This window comes from Amblyomma maculatum, chromosome 1, assembly GCF_055883805.1.
Source record: "Amblyomma maculatum isolate TAMU_Amacu chromosome 1, ASM5588380v1, whole genome shotgun sequence".
In the NCBI taxonomy this organism is placed as follows: Eukaryota; Metazoa; Arthropoda; class Arachnida; order Ixodida; family Ixodidae; genus Amblyomma; species Amblyomma maculatum.
This window is the reverse complement of record NC_139344.1, coordinates 266,012,151-266,025,769: the sequence shown is the minus strand read 5'-3', so window position 1 is coordinate 266,025,769 and position 13,619 is coordinate 266,012,151. Positions and strand designations below refer to the sequence as shown.

Here is a 13,619-nt window from a genome sequence, read left to right as displayed (position 1 = left end):
CGCAGCACGCGAACACGGGAGAGATTTAAACACACTTCTGCGGAAGGCGGTTCGATTAATTGAAAAATTGCATTTTTTAATGTTTTTTCCGACTCCTTTACGCATTTTCTGCCGGTTTAATGTAAACGAAATGCTTCGTTATAACCAATCTAGCGTCAGATTTTGAAATTTTTGTTTCATTATACAGAAAGAACTCCCATAGAAATAAACCATAGACCAACCAAACTTTGATTTTAGTTTGTTTATCCGATAATTAGCTATATCCGTATTCATTATAGTGAGGTTCGACTGTAATCCATTTTTTGGCTCAATTATTTTGTGTAAAAAAATTCTGTAATGCTTGTTTGGACCTCTGCCCCCCATTGTTGCCAACTAGTCACTTTTGAACAGCATCATCATCACTGGGCAACCACTGGCAGGTGCCGTTTTGTTCCCGTGTTTGTATCATCCAGCATGGCTGAGCAACAGTTTGCATTATCCCAAGTGTAGCATTTTATATATAATGCATTCTTGTTGGGACAGTTTTAACATTCATATCATTGCAAAGTTCGGATCAATCCTAACTGCGTCTAAAAATTAATAGGCTCTCACAAAATGGCTTATATAAGTTTTGTCCACTACTGCTGACACTACAATATGCCAAGGAAACACAATCAGTGCCACCTTGGAAAGCCTATTTTAAATAGTACTACAACTTAGGTTATTCATAAATGCAGCTGGTGTAGTGGTTGACTTTCCTTTGAAAATGTGGCATCTCCAGACAAAATTCATGCACGCAAACACGTACTCCACAACTTGTGCAAGTATTGCATGTACCCAAAAAGATTTGCTTCCTAGCAACACTGAGTATGTTTGGTCAAATCACACAATCCAGACTTCTGGAGTGCTACGAGTAAAAAACCGACCTTTAACTGAATGATGGCTTCAGTGTCTTCATGGCTCAAGTTAGCCAGCAGTTGGGAACACTCCATTGCACACGCCTGCCCGGAACAACAGCGTTCACGAACTTGAGCAAGAAACCATTCCTGCAGTAGGGGGCCAAGAAGAGGTGAGAAGGTATCAACTGCCTCAGAAGGCCATGCTTTTGAGGATGCTGCAATGCTGTCTGTTCTGAAGCTCTGTGTCATAGAGAGGGGGAAATTGTTCTATTGTCCCTTTTTCCACAACAGTAGGCTTTCAAAACCTTTCAGGACAGCAGAAAAAGTGGGATGCATACATACTGCCAAAGAGTGCACATGCTTAACCACTGAAAGAAACTGGGGATAGCTGAACATTTTACCATCTTCACCAAATATAAAAATGCTCAGACTAAAACACAATTTTTGATCAAACCTTGCGTTTTCAAGATAAGTAATATAAATCTGTAGCGACTTCATTAACACATTATTTAGAAAACAAGGCATCTTTGTGACCCCAGTGCTAACCAATTGACCAAGCCGAATAGGTTTTCTTATACCCTCACATCTTCCGACATTCAAAAATTGGGCTATCCTCACATGCAAGCGGCAAACATAAAAAAAGCAGAAGGCCAAGATGAAAAATGCGCATGATCAGACTATACGAGAGAGAAACACTCAACATGGGAAGAGATTTCTCATTAGATGCTTAAGTGGAATCCTAGCAGACACACCTTATTCACGTGCAACTTTGGAGGGGTAACCAAGTTGGCTCCTTCCCCACATGCCAAATGCTGTGATGCATCTGCCTTCAACAGCTTCTCCAACAGTGCCACGAGATGTGGGTGCCTGAAAACAATCGAACACAAATTTTAAAATTTAGCTGATGCAGAACATTCAGCATCACATTTAAGAGAGTCGAAGAATAGCAAAATAAAAGACCAGCAAGCTCACTATACAATTAATTTGCTACAGTTAAAGCTCGTTAATTCAAACTTCAAGGGACGGGGAAAAAGTTTGACTGATCGAAATTCGAATCATCGATGGCCTCGAAAAAACCGACGAGAACCATTTGCATTAGGGTAAATTTACCATATTTACTCAATGAACCTACCTCTCTGTTCTGCTGCTTAGAATTTTTCTTAGTCATTAGCGCAACCCTCTGTTTCATGCCGTCACAGTCCACAGCACATTTATTAAAGACACTGCAAGATAAAAACATCACAGTGCGTCTTTCGACGTTGGCGCTAGAGGTAGAATGAAAAGGGGGGGGCAGTTTGCCAGAGTACCAGCGGCCTTGACAGGAGTGCCGGTAGTGGCTTGCTCGGCTCGCCTGGTTGCACAAGCTTAGTTTCAGTATGCTCAGTTTATCATGCCGCGATTGAGGTGGGTACCTTCCACTGCCTCGCTGAAAGAAATACTTATCTGTACTTACAAACAAAGGGGGGGTCGAATTAATAAGCATTTAGTTGCAAGTCTCAGAAAGCCACGCAGGACCAACAGAAAGCAGGCACCGCCACGGCCACCACCCCCCTACCTACTGGTGCCAGTTAGGCTTTACCCACTGTTCCAATGCTTTCCCTGGTTTTATCTTCTGCCCCCATATTGAATGTGCGCAGCCTCGTAACTATGCTGACCTGTCACGGGGGTGTTTCTTTGGCTATGTGCTCGGCACCAGGCTGCCTAGACATGGTGTTAGTTCAAATTATCCGTAGCAAAACTGACTCACGTTCGAATTAACAGGCTTTTTTTTAGACAGAGCTCAATAAGCTTGGCCAGACCAAATAGTGCAGTTTGAATTATCCGAAAATTTGAGTTATCGAGATTCGAATTAATAAGCTTTCACTGTTATTAGCCTTGCAAATGCTAAGGCACTCCTAGCTTGCAGCTGCTTTCACAATTTCATCCCTTCTGATGCCAGAACACTGTTCTTCTCGTCTTTGCTTTTTTTCTGTAAATATCTGCGTGCATCACTGAATGTTCCAATGCACAGTAAACATGGGAGAGAACTACATTTGATAAAGGGCATCATTTGAAATGAAAAATTCTAATTAAAGTGTTACTAACGGCACAATAAAAGCTCAGCTGCAGCCTGACTCAAGAAATGCCCTTTCTTCCCTGGCTACAAATTTTGTAAAGTTTATAATGGACTTTTTCTGTACTTCTATCGTTCTTTTCATTTTTAAGGCATCATCATCATCAGCAGCAGTAGCCAGACTATACCTATTGAAGGGTGAAGGCCTCTCCCATATTACTCCAACTAACCTGGTCCTGTGCTAGCTGCTTGACCCCTGTGAGTTGCTTGGCCACTTGACTCCTGTGAACTTCTTAAGCTCATCTGCCCACATTAACTTTCTGCTGCCCCCTGCTACGCTTTCCTTCCCTTGGAATCCAGTTTGTTACTCTAAGCGATCACTGGTTACTCTCTCTCTGCACTACATGCCCTGATCATGCCCATTTCTTCTTCTTGATTTTGACTAGAATGCCATGAACTTGAGTTATTTCTCTGACCCACTCCGCACGCTTCTTATCTCTTAACGTTACACCTACCATTTTCCATTCCATAGTTCTCTGCATTGTCCTCAACTTAAGAAGAACCCTTTTTGTCAGCCTGGCGCTCACCAACAAGAAGTGAATGGTTATTTAAAAGCATTATAACACAAAAATATGCTTTGTCACATAGGTTGCGAAATACTTATAGTAGCACCTTACTTAGTTTGTAAAACAAAACGTTATCACACCTCATGCTGAGGAACCGGATAGAAAAGTGACAACAGGGCAGTGCTGCTGGGCATGCAGCATTATCCCTTTAAGGGGACATAATAAAGAGTAAATCAACCACCTGGGGTTCTTTAATGTGCACTGACATCGCACAGCACATGGGCACCTTGCTTTTCGCTTCCAACGAAAAGCGACCGTCGAGACCGGGATTTGATTCCGTATCCTTGGGCACAGAAGTCGAGCGCCCTAACCACTGCGTCACACCGGTGGGGCGGCGCCTGATGACTGTGACCGCATTTACCCCATGTGAGCCTTTGCCATTTGCTGGCAGTCAATTCTATGACGGAACAGCAAGTTAACTAAAGTGACATGTGTGAGGTACCGCTTCTTGGAAATAGTAGTGTGATGTTTTGCCCCAAGTTTCGATCAAATAATAATTTCTAGTTTCTGAACATTTGGAAGGTTTGAACAGCGAACGTGCGGTACAAATCATATCGAATAGCAAATACTATCTTTAAAATAACTAAAGTTTTGAATGTTTTCACACCTTTAGTAAAAAGTGTAGTAGAAAACAAGTTACATGCTGCTATAGCCACAGGCACTGCAAATCAACACACAAAATTTTGCAATAGAATCTGTACAGTTTCCAGATACAAAGCTAAAGACCCATTTACCTTGAATTCCCCCCCCCCCATTGGTGCTCTCCATTCTCATTCGTAGAAGTTCTTTTTTGCAGCTCAAAGTTGGATTTCAGTGCAGGGGCAATTATGTACAACAATTGGAAACATATCTGATGACCCTTGTGAAACTAAAGGCGGCAGCAAAGGGACCGCTTTATTAGAAGAGATATAGTAAACACCATGGTCTGCATTCAGGAGAATAACTAAGAACAATAGCAATAAAGACATGGTGAAAATAAGTGTTTCCGTAAGCATTTGCACACTGCTGTGATTTTTCATAACATCTAAAATTCGCAAAATACAGAGCTCCTGACCACAATGAGTATAAAGTAGGCTTATTTCATGACTAAAAAGGGTTGTTAAAAAAAAAAATGCTATGGCATAAGAGGTTTTAATGGGTGCTCATGAATGTTGAAGCTGCCTTGTAGACAGACTACGAAATGTGCCACATCCTTAGTCAGCCTCTAAAATTGAAGCTCACTTCATTTCACTTATTTGTCTCATCAGTTTCTAGTTCATGCGAGTGACCTCAGACCCCACTTTTGTACAAGTCTAATCTTTTGAATGTTTTTTTGAGCTTGCGCTTTACTACATCACGCTTTACTGCTGTTGCTACAACATAACTTCATGTATTGGGCCCCACTGAGCCCAGACGCATTGGAGGAATTGTGTGACTTTTCAGTGAAATGACCCAATGCAGAGCAAGTGGACCCACCTGATGTGCAACTTCGTAGAGCGCATGAATTCCGGAAGGCCGGCCAGGTCCTGTAAAGCTGTGGGGGATCTAGCAGCAAAGCCAGGCTCCGTGAGAATGAGCTCTAACTGCCGCTGGGCAAGGGCCTCACAAGTTCGAGCTAGAGAAAGGTGTGGGGTTACCAGGATCTTCTCCACCAGTAAGGCCAGCAGGGCTGCTGACTGAGCTGGATGGATGCCCTCGAGGCAGCGAAGCAGCTTGCTCACAAAACTTGGCTGCTGCATGTGAGAGAGCAAGGCAAATGCAAGAGTCAGATAATAAAAAGGGGCCCTTCCTTAACAGGGCTTAGTGGCCTACCTAGGCACAACCTTTCCTCGTACCTGCTCTAGCCCCCCACTTTCTTCCTGCCTGGAGCCATCAGGCCTGCCACACAATACCATGGTTCCTTGCCTCCACCTAGCCTCTGCTCATTACAAAGAATTTGCCTTTTTCTTTGACTTTTACTGTCACCAATTTCCTGGCTGTAGGCGAATCTCACAATTTCTCTTAGCTAGTGTGGCTAAGCTAAGCCTCCTGATGTAAAGAGGACTGCAAGCAAAAATTTGGTGTCTTTAATACTTTATGTAGAAAAGAATACGGAGATTGGCAACTTGCTCGTTGAACACAGCATACTTAAAGGGACACTGAGGACAAATACAAGTAGGCCTGTATTGACAACAGACTATGTTCTCATCTCAAAGGAACCACTGTCAAGAAAACAAGAGCATAATCTAGAAAAGACCTAAAAAACTGTGTGTGCACTTTGGACCACTAAAGCACAATGAGGCGAAAGCCCTTATTTGGAACGCCACTGATTCCTGCTTTACTGTGTCTGCTTCTGTATGCTATGTGGTGTGGCGTTCAAGGAAGAACCAAATGAAAGGCGCAGCACAGACGTCTGGATCAAACGCCTGGCGGGGTCAGCTTCGTATATGCGTGAGTCGCCTGGTGGTGTCATCAGTCATGACCGGATGTGACGTCATGACGTCAGTTCCGGTTATTATACGTAACCGGATGTGATGTCATCATGATGTCACACTGGTTATGACGTTACGTACAGTGATGGCTGATGATATCACCAGGTGATGACCTCACAATCTTACAGCATCCCGTGGAATCTCGCGAAGAAGTGTGACTTCTCACGCATGGACACTCATGCGCCTATCAAGGCTTTCACCTTTAAAAAAAAAAAAGAAAAAAAAAAAGTTTGGTGTCATTATTAGTGGTGAATTCCCTCAAGTAAATTATGCATGCTGACACTGAATTTGGGGTGCAAATTCAAGAGGGTACATTACACCCCTATTATTCATTCTAAAATTGTGGCAACCCACCTTTTTCGGTGTGGATGTCACAAATTTCAAACAACTGCCGAGAAGATTTATATGTCCAATTTTCTCAATGATAAATGCATTTTTGCTGCTGGAGAAGTGCCAATGCACCCACAAAAGAGCCAGAGAATCAATTTTTACAAGAAACCATAACTGGATACAGTTGCCCTCAATATCCTTTTAAAGTGTGCAGTGTAAACAATATTTTCAATTCTGCATTACCTCGGCACCGATACCAAACTAGCATCTCTGCATAGGATTAAACAAAAAAAAAAAAAAACGCTGAACAATGTGCCACAGAACCAGTGATTGGTTACAACCATTTAAAAGGAAAGATTGTCTCAGTAGTACTTCAACATGTCAATTCATTTTCACAGCTGCATTACTCAACAGGAAACCAAGGTTCACACTCACAGAACTTTTTGTTTCACAGCGGGTGAGTACTGCTTGAACAAACAAGCCACTTGCTGCGGGGTTCCGATGAATAACACTGAAAGAAGAATCACATCAGCTAACACACAAGAAGCTGCTCAGTCAGATGCGATTATCTTACAAACCTTATGAAATCGAAGACAGGTGGCTCTGAAGACAGCCGTATGATTTCACTCACATGGTTGACGATGAGCCAGGTCATAGGTTCAGCATCATATATGTTTTCACACTGGCGAAAAATTATGACAAGGTCAGTGTTATAAAAGCAAGGTTACCTTCTACATAACTAGCAAGAAACAACAGTCCTCACCAGGTAGTCACAAAGCAGGATGAGTCCTGCCTGAGACACGAGCTCAAAATTACAAGAATAAGATGGTGTATTGAGGTTCCTACGAGCCATCCTGGAAAGAAAAAAAAAATCATGGGGGATGTTTAGGCTTCGCCGTCAAGGGTATAAGATGACAGCAAACGTTAAGGGACCTCATCTGTGGCTCCCCTTTCGGTTCCTCATTTGTGTACATGTAGTTTTTACTCGGTTATTTATCAATTCCTTAATTTGTGCCTCAAATATATCACGCACCTTATTAGCACAGATTACTAAGCTACCATGTTACCCAGCTATCAGTCATAGGTGGCCACCTGACATATAAAGCCCTGCTTTAACCAAGCCGTATGAATATGCCTGAGTGGCCTAGGAGCATAGTTTGCCTCTCTCCACATCCAAGAGAAGTGGAAGGTTGATTCCACCTTCCTATCTCACATGAGAAACCCTAGTTGGCAGCTCCTGCCAATTTTCTGATATCATACAGTGTCATTAAGTTGCATAAATCATCGAAGAATCAGTGCTTAGCCATGTCAGCTACCAGCTGCCACTTGCCAGCACCATGCCTACAGCTTCACAGCTTAATGCAGTTTTTTAGGACTTTGCAAATGACGAATAGTAAACCCAGACGAATCAAGAAAAAAACTACAATATTGAACCGAATATCGAACTTTGTTCAGCAGGGCCAAACATAAGCAGCGCCTTCATGGGACCTTCTAATGGCCTTCAAAGGGACCAGGAAAAATGTTCAAATTATATGGAAGTTTGAATTATCGAATCTCCCTAAAAAACTTCCAAGAACTATTTTCACCACATTAATTTTACCTAATGAAGGCTTGGACATTTGAGATGAACTACACAACAATGGCAATATTTTGCAATTTCGATAAGTGTTTTGCTTAGCGCACACTATCGGGGATGTCAACCCAAATCCCCAGTGCCTTCGCGGGCCTTTTCGCAGTGTGATGCAGTAGCAGTGGTACCTCTTTGCAAATGGCCCTGTTGCGTTTTGAGGATGCTCCACCGCAAGGACTATGCATTGATGCATGTGCGGTGAAGCATCCCCAAAACGTGACAGGTCAGTGTACTTGCAGCGCAAAGGAAGCACGTGGATGTAAGCGAGGAAAATATGCGCAGGTGTTAGAATGGCATGACGCCATCCCAAAATAGAACTAAAGGACCAGTAACACGCAAAACAATGCCCAAAATGGTCTGAATTTCTGAATTAATGGGGGTTGAATTAACAAGATTTGACTGTATCTCATCTTCCCTGCACCGAGTGTCAAAAAATATATCGAATATTCTGTCACCTAATTATTAGGCATTCGATTCGCAAATTATGTGAACTTGCTATTCGATTCATATTTGGTTATTTGAGCATTCACACACACCTAGTTAGTCCAAAAGTGAGTAGCAAAGAAGAGCGAACATTGGATCCTTGTAGTTGGTTACAAACATGAATTTCCAACTCAAAGTCAGTTTCTATGTTCTGCCTTTCCTCTATGCCTACTGGCAAATGTAAGCAGGTAACATTAGAATAGGCTCAGCGCGAATGCAACCATAAAAGGGTTCCTTCCTTTTTAACTCAAACTGTTTGCCCATATGCATATCAGGCTGAAGTGAGGTACAGAATTAAATGGTCAAATGCACCAGTAGCTATTCCAAAGTAACAGAGCACAAAGTGGTTTTCACACTTTTGATAGCTTGAATTTTGCTTACAAAGTTCAACAAAAATCGCACCTTGTTCATCATGGTCATTATTCATTTACCATGGTCGTTTTTTTGCAGTTCTGCCTCGAATAAGAAAAGCCACAACATCCCCATCTTGCAAACAGTTCAAATTTTGTTTCAGTGGCAGTAGTGTTTGTTAGTAATGTGAAAACAGAGGCAAAATTAGGCTTGATCCCTGTGCATTGCTGACTGTCAAAAAAAAAGATAATATACTGTTTACAATTATGCTAGTTGAGTATTCAGCTGCTTGATCAAAGCACAAAATGTAAACCAGGTGACATTCGATACCTGGATTTCAGCTTGGCTGGTGACGAGGGGGCAAATCAGCCAAAACCATATGACAACTGTCTTTCAGCAAGTTTTGTTCCCAATGTTAAGAAGTTTTATTAACAATGCATGCTATCTTTAATGAACATGTGATTAAGGTGGGGTGTGACTACAGATGTAGTGACAATAAAATATTGCTTAGTAATGGTAGAATCAAAGCTACATTAATGAAACCAGGCACAAATAATGCACAGAAGCTGTAGTTACAAAAAGAAAAAAAAAAAGGTGACATTTTGCCGAAACAGGTCTTGCAGTTTATTTAAGGTTCTTATTTTCCCTTTTATACATTTGCACTTTTTTCTGAAATAGCCTGAAGCATGACCCTGGAATGAGCAGTGTGAGAAAGCAAAGCTATACTATTACAGAAGTGGAAATTACAATCTTGCTAGCAAAAGTCACATTTTTGAGAACTTTTCCTTCTTGCTTTCAGTAAGTGACTTATTCAATGAAAAAAAAAAAAAAAGAGAGAGAAAAAGAAAATGTAGAAAATGAGTTTTAGCTACCTGATGGACGTTTATTTCCAAGTAGCTCTAAACAGGGAAGACGACAGAAGGAGCAGTGTGTGAAAACACAATTAGCAAAACAAGAACAATTAAGCAAAGACGAGTGTATAACAAAACATAAGGGAAAAAAAAGCAGAAAATACTTGGGGCTCCCGGCAAACACCCTCGTACTCATGTGGTACAACTCCACACAAAGCCTGCCTTGAAAGCATCGACCAAAGGGGATGGTTCACCTCTTCCTGAGTGCTTTTGCACCCCTCCCCTGTTTCATTTAGGCCATCCATTGCTCTCCTCATCCTCGCCCCGCTTCTAATTCATTGTGAGCTCTGCCTGTTCGCTGCCTGCTTTGCATAGCACTGTTGTTCCCCTTTGCCTTTGGAAGAGCAAAGGATGGGCTAAAAAAAATGGTAAGAGGTTGGTAGTAGGGGGATGTTGTAAAACCCCTCAAGAACAGAAGTGTTGGCAGATCTGGATGAAGAAGGTGTGGAAGAAGAAAGAAACAAGCGGAGAGACAGAAAACTAAAATAAAAGACAGCAAAGAAAAAAAAAAAAAGACGCCGCAAGATAACTTTATGGAGCTACCTATTCTAAGCAAGCAGGACAAATAAGAAAATAACACAGTGAAAATTTCAAGGTGCCCGTTAGTTGCTTTATGTTGTATTGGTGCCTATGTGTGCTATTGTAGATACTGTGACAAATTTGGCCAATATATACCCAACCACGTTAAGGGTTATAAGTATGTAGTAACCAACTGCATCAGTGCACATCCTTAGATGCATTTGCAGTTCATGATGCATGCATGCATCTAATATACTGGTGATCAAGTAGCTTTTTTTTTTTTTTTTTCTGGCTGAAAGCCAGCTCACTGCCCACTGGGATGAGAACGATCCAACATCTAGGGTGAAAATTTCCTTCATGCGACCTGTCTGGGGACGTCGTTCCTGTACCCGTAACCTTGTGCGTGGTGAGTCAAGTATGCGTTAGTGCAGGACGCAATTCAGCCGTTCATATCTGACCACTGAATGCCACTAATACAATGAAGGAAATTACAGCATTTGTCCAGGTAGCTTTGCCAGCGTCTGTGCGAGTGGGAGGGCGCGCGTCTCCCGTACAGTCTTTCCTTTAATCTGCAAGGGGCTCGTGCATTGTGGTGGAGTTACTCCTGCATGGAGTTTATAGTGTTTTTCTGTAGTGACCATTAAAAACTGCAGCATGAACTAGACAATTCTGTTACACATGTGAGGTGCTTACAAAGACACGTCTTTATTTAGCCAATAACAGCAGCCCCAGAACCACTGTGCTATTTTATAACTGAGTGTGGCCTTGTACAGCAAGAGTAGCAGCACTGCGCGTGACATTGAGAGTATAAGCTGATACCTAAGCAACATGAGGTAAGGAAGTCGCACTTATTGCTGACATGCTCCTCAGTTTGGCAAGGCCTTCTCTATGTAAGCACTGCATCACAGAAGCAATCATTCTCTTGCTAAGCAACACACTTACCCTGCTGTGCCGATGCTGCTGCCTATGCTTGGCCACAGGACCCTTGACCAAAAGCCCTGCTCGCCATAATTGAGGAGGGCAAGGATGTTGCACCACTGCACACTCAGGGTTGGGTATGAGTAGGCCAGAGACAGGAAATGCTGGTTGATCTCTTCAATGCCGCACACTTCAGTGCCTATGCTGGACTCCGCATGCACAGCCTGCATTGCAGCTGTGGCCACGCGGCAGAAACTCCCTGCAATGGAGCAAGGAATTACCTTTTGAAAGTTGCACAAATGGGTACTTCAGCCATTAAGCATTAAGGATGCATTATACCATATGATTTTTGCTGTAGCAGTAAAAATGAAGCAGCCATGAGTAGCTCTGCTCAGACTTCTGAGGTGCCAGCTCAAACTGATTCATAAATGGTATATATATACACTCTCTTTGCTTATAGGTAGGTATGTGATGTGTATGCAGATGACATGGAGTTTGAAGCAGCTCTTGGACACTGGAGGGATAAGCCTTAAATTACACTGCTGCGGTCACCCTGCCAGAGTGACCCTTAGGGCAAATGTCAGGTAAGGTTATCAATTCCATGCTTGGAACATATCGGAGTTTTAAAAGGGCCATTTCAAAGGTGTCAGAAGCTGCTACTGTGAAAATAACAGTGTATAAGAAGTAAGCATAAATCTGTTTTTATTTGAAAATACAGGCAAACCCACTTAGAACTAACTGAAGAGCCAAGGACATATCACTGCTACAACTAGGCCGTGTACTTTCCTGTTTTGACAAAAAAACACCAATAGAAAAAATTATGGGGGTAGCTCTTAAGCTTAGCCTTTAAGGGTATGATGCGATAGTGTAGGCTACCAGCTTACATATAAAGCGCCGCTCTAATTAAGCCATATAAACGTGCCTGCGTGGTCAGGGGTAACTTGAATGCAAAGTTCCTGGCAGGCTGATTCTGACCCTCCCATATCAAAGGAGAGGCCCAAGTTGGCAACTCCTGCCAAACGTAATGTCAGGAAGCCCGAAGTCCAGTTAGTGCTCGGCCATGTCAGCTGCCAGCATCGTGCTCGTGATTTTTTTCTCACAATGCCACCGCCGACAGAAAGCTGCCGACGCCGGATTTTCAGTGAACGGTGCCTCTAACGCCATCGCGTTAAAAATTAAGGAATCAGTTAAAACCTAAAAACACCGGTTTTTGGTATGTCCATCCTAGCCTAAGAGCCATTATTGACGAAAAACTTCCCATATCCTTCCCTTCAGACTACAGAGAAACGAGCAGGGACTCAAAAATGAAGTATGGGAAGAAATGCTTGAGGCTCTGATGGGCCGGCCACTGAAACGCACCCGCTAACATCTTCGTTACTGCAGCAATAGACCATCTATAGAAAACTGTAAAGTAGCTTCACCCCAAGGCTTGTTTTCGAACCGAAAGAACGCATTCCCAGATGACACTCCTCCATTCTTCATGGAATTACTTGTAGTAGGAGACGTGCTGGGAGAGCTACCGGATGATTTCAGTCGATATGAGATCTACAGACTCGTAGCGTGGGAGAGTGCAATATGAAGGAACTTGAGTCAGATTTATTGCGAAAGCAATACTACTCGCACTTTCAAGCCATCAGCGTGGTCCCGGCGGTAACCACTTTTGACCTTTGCCCTTTAGACGACCCCCGTAGACGACCCCAAGCAGGCAGGAGCTGCCAACTTGGGTCTCTCGTTTCACATGGGACGGTTATGTCAGAATCAGCCTGCTAGGACCCTGGCATTCACGTTACCCCTATAGGCCACTAAGGCACGTTCATATCGGTTGGTTAAAGCGGGGCTTTATATGTGGGCTGAGGAAGAGGAAAAAGAGAAGAAGAAGAACGCTCGGTCACCCTCAGCTAATGCTTTCGCTCAATATTTGGTTCAGCAGCGTTTAACCCTTGTAATTTTTGCCAGTACACAATGACCACTGTTGTCGAGCCTCCTTTGTTTTGGAAACTATATGCACATGACTGGCCAGTATTAGCTTAAGTGTCTTTAGACATTTTAGGTTTTCCTGTGGCAAGTACTAATGTTGAGAAAGCATTCTCAAAATTTCATGCTGTCAACACAAACGAGCACAATGGCATGGCTGATGACAGTCTAAATATGCTCGTATATCTAAAGCAATAAACTCTAAATAGCGTTTTCTCCGAGGTCAAAAAAATTTTGCCTTTTTGCTTTATGATCTTGTGTATTTTGAGAATCCCTTTCACCAATAATCACCGCGTTTTATAGTTTGCACCGTGCAACTAGTGAAAAAAAAAAAAAAAAGATTTCAAAAGGGTACTGGGCGCAAGGACATGCCGTGGCGCCACTTTTTGGCTGGGCCACGTGATGCAGTAAGTGGGATAACCCACATTGAACTACTGCTGTACGATGCTTTCCTAGGCAGTTTAGTTGTGTGTTAGAATGATGTTCATATATTTTT

General features: G+C 42.7%; 1 protein-coding gene across 2 annotated transcripts in view; it reads right to left on the bottom strand.

Annotated features, from left to right (window-relative positions):
• htt (huntingtin) overlaps positions 1-13,619 on the bottom strand; it is a 144,627-nt gene that overhangs the window by 52,699 nt on the left and 78,309 nt on the right. Inside the window, exons 33-39 of one of the 2 annotated variants that reach the window (XM_084591124.1) lie at positions 11,174-11,408; positions 7,101-7,191; positions 6,916-7,019; positions 6,773-6,848; positions 5,013-5,269; positions 1,631-1,745; positions 906-1,025 (exon numbers count right to left, since the gene is read on the bottom strand). In XM_084591124.1, coding sequence (XP_084447250.1) covers positions 906-1,025; positions 1,631-1,745; positions 5,013-5,269; positions 6,773-6,848; positions 6,916-7,019; positions 7,101-7,191; positions 11,174-11,408 — 998 coding nt within the window. The remainder of the gene's footprint in view (positions 1-905; positions 1,026-1,630; positions 1,746-5,012; positions 5,270-6,772; positions 6,849-6,915; positions 7,020-7,100; positions 7,192-11,173; positions 11,409-13,619) is intronic. The other variant, XM_084591125.1, reaches the window with a different exon arrangement.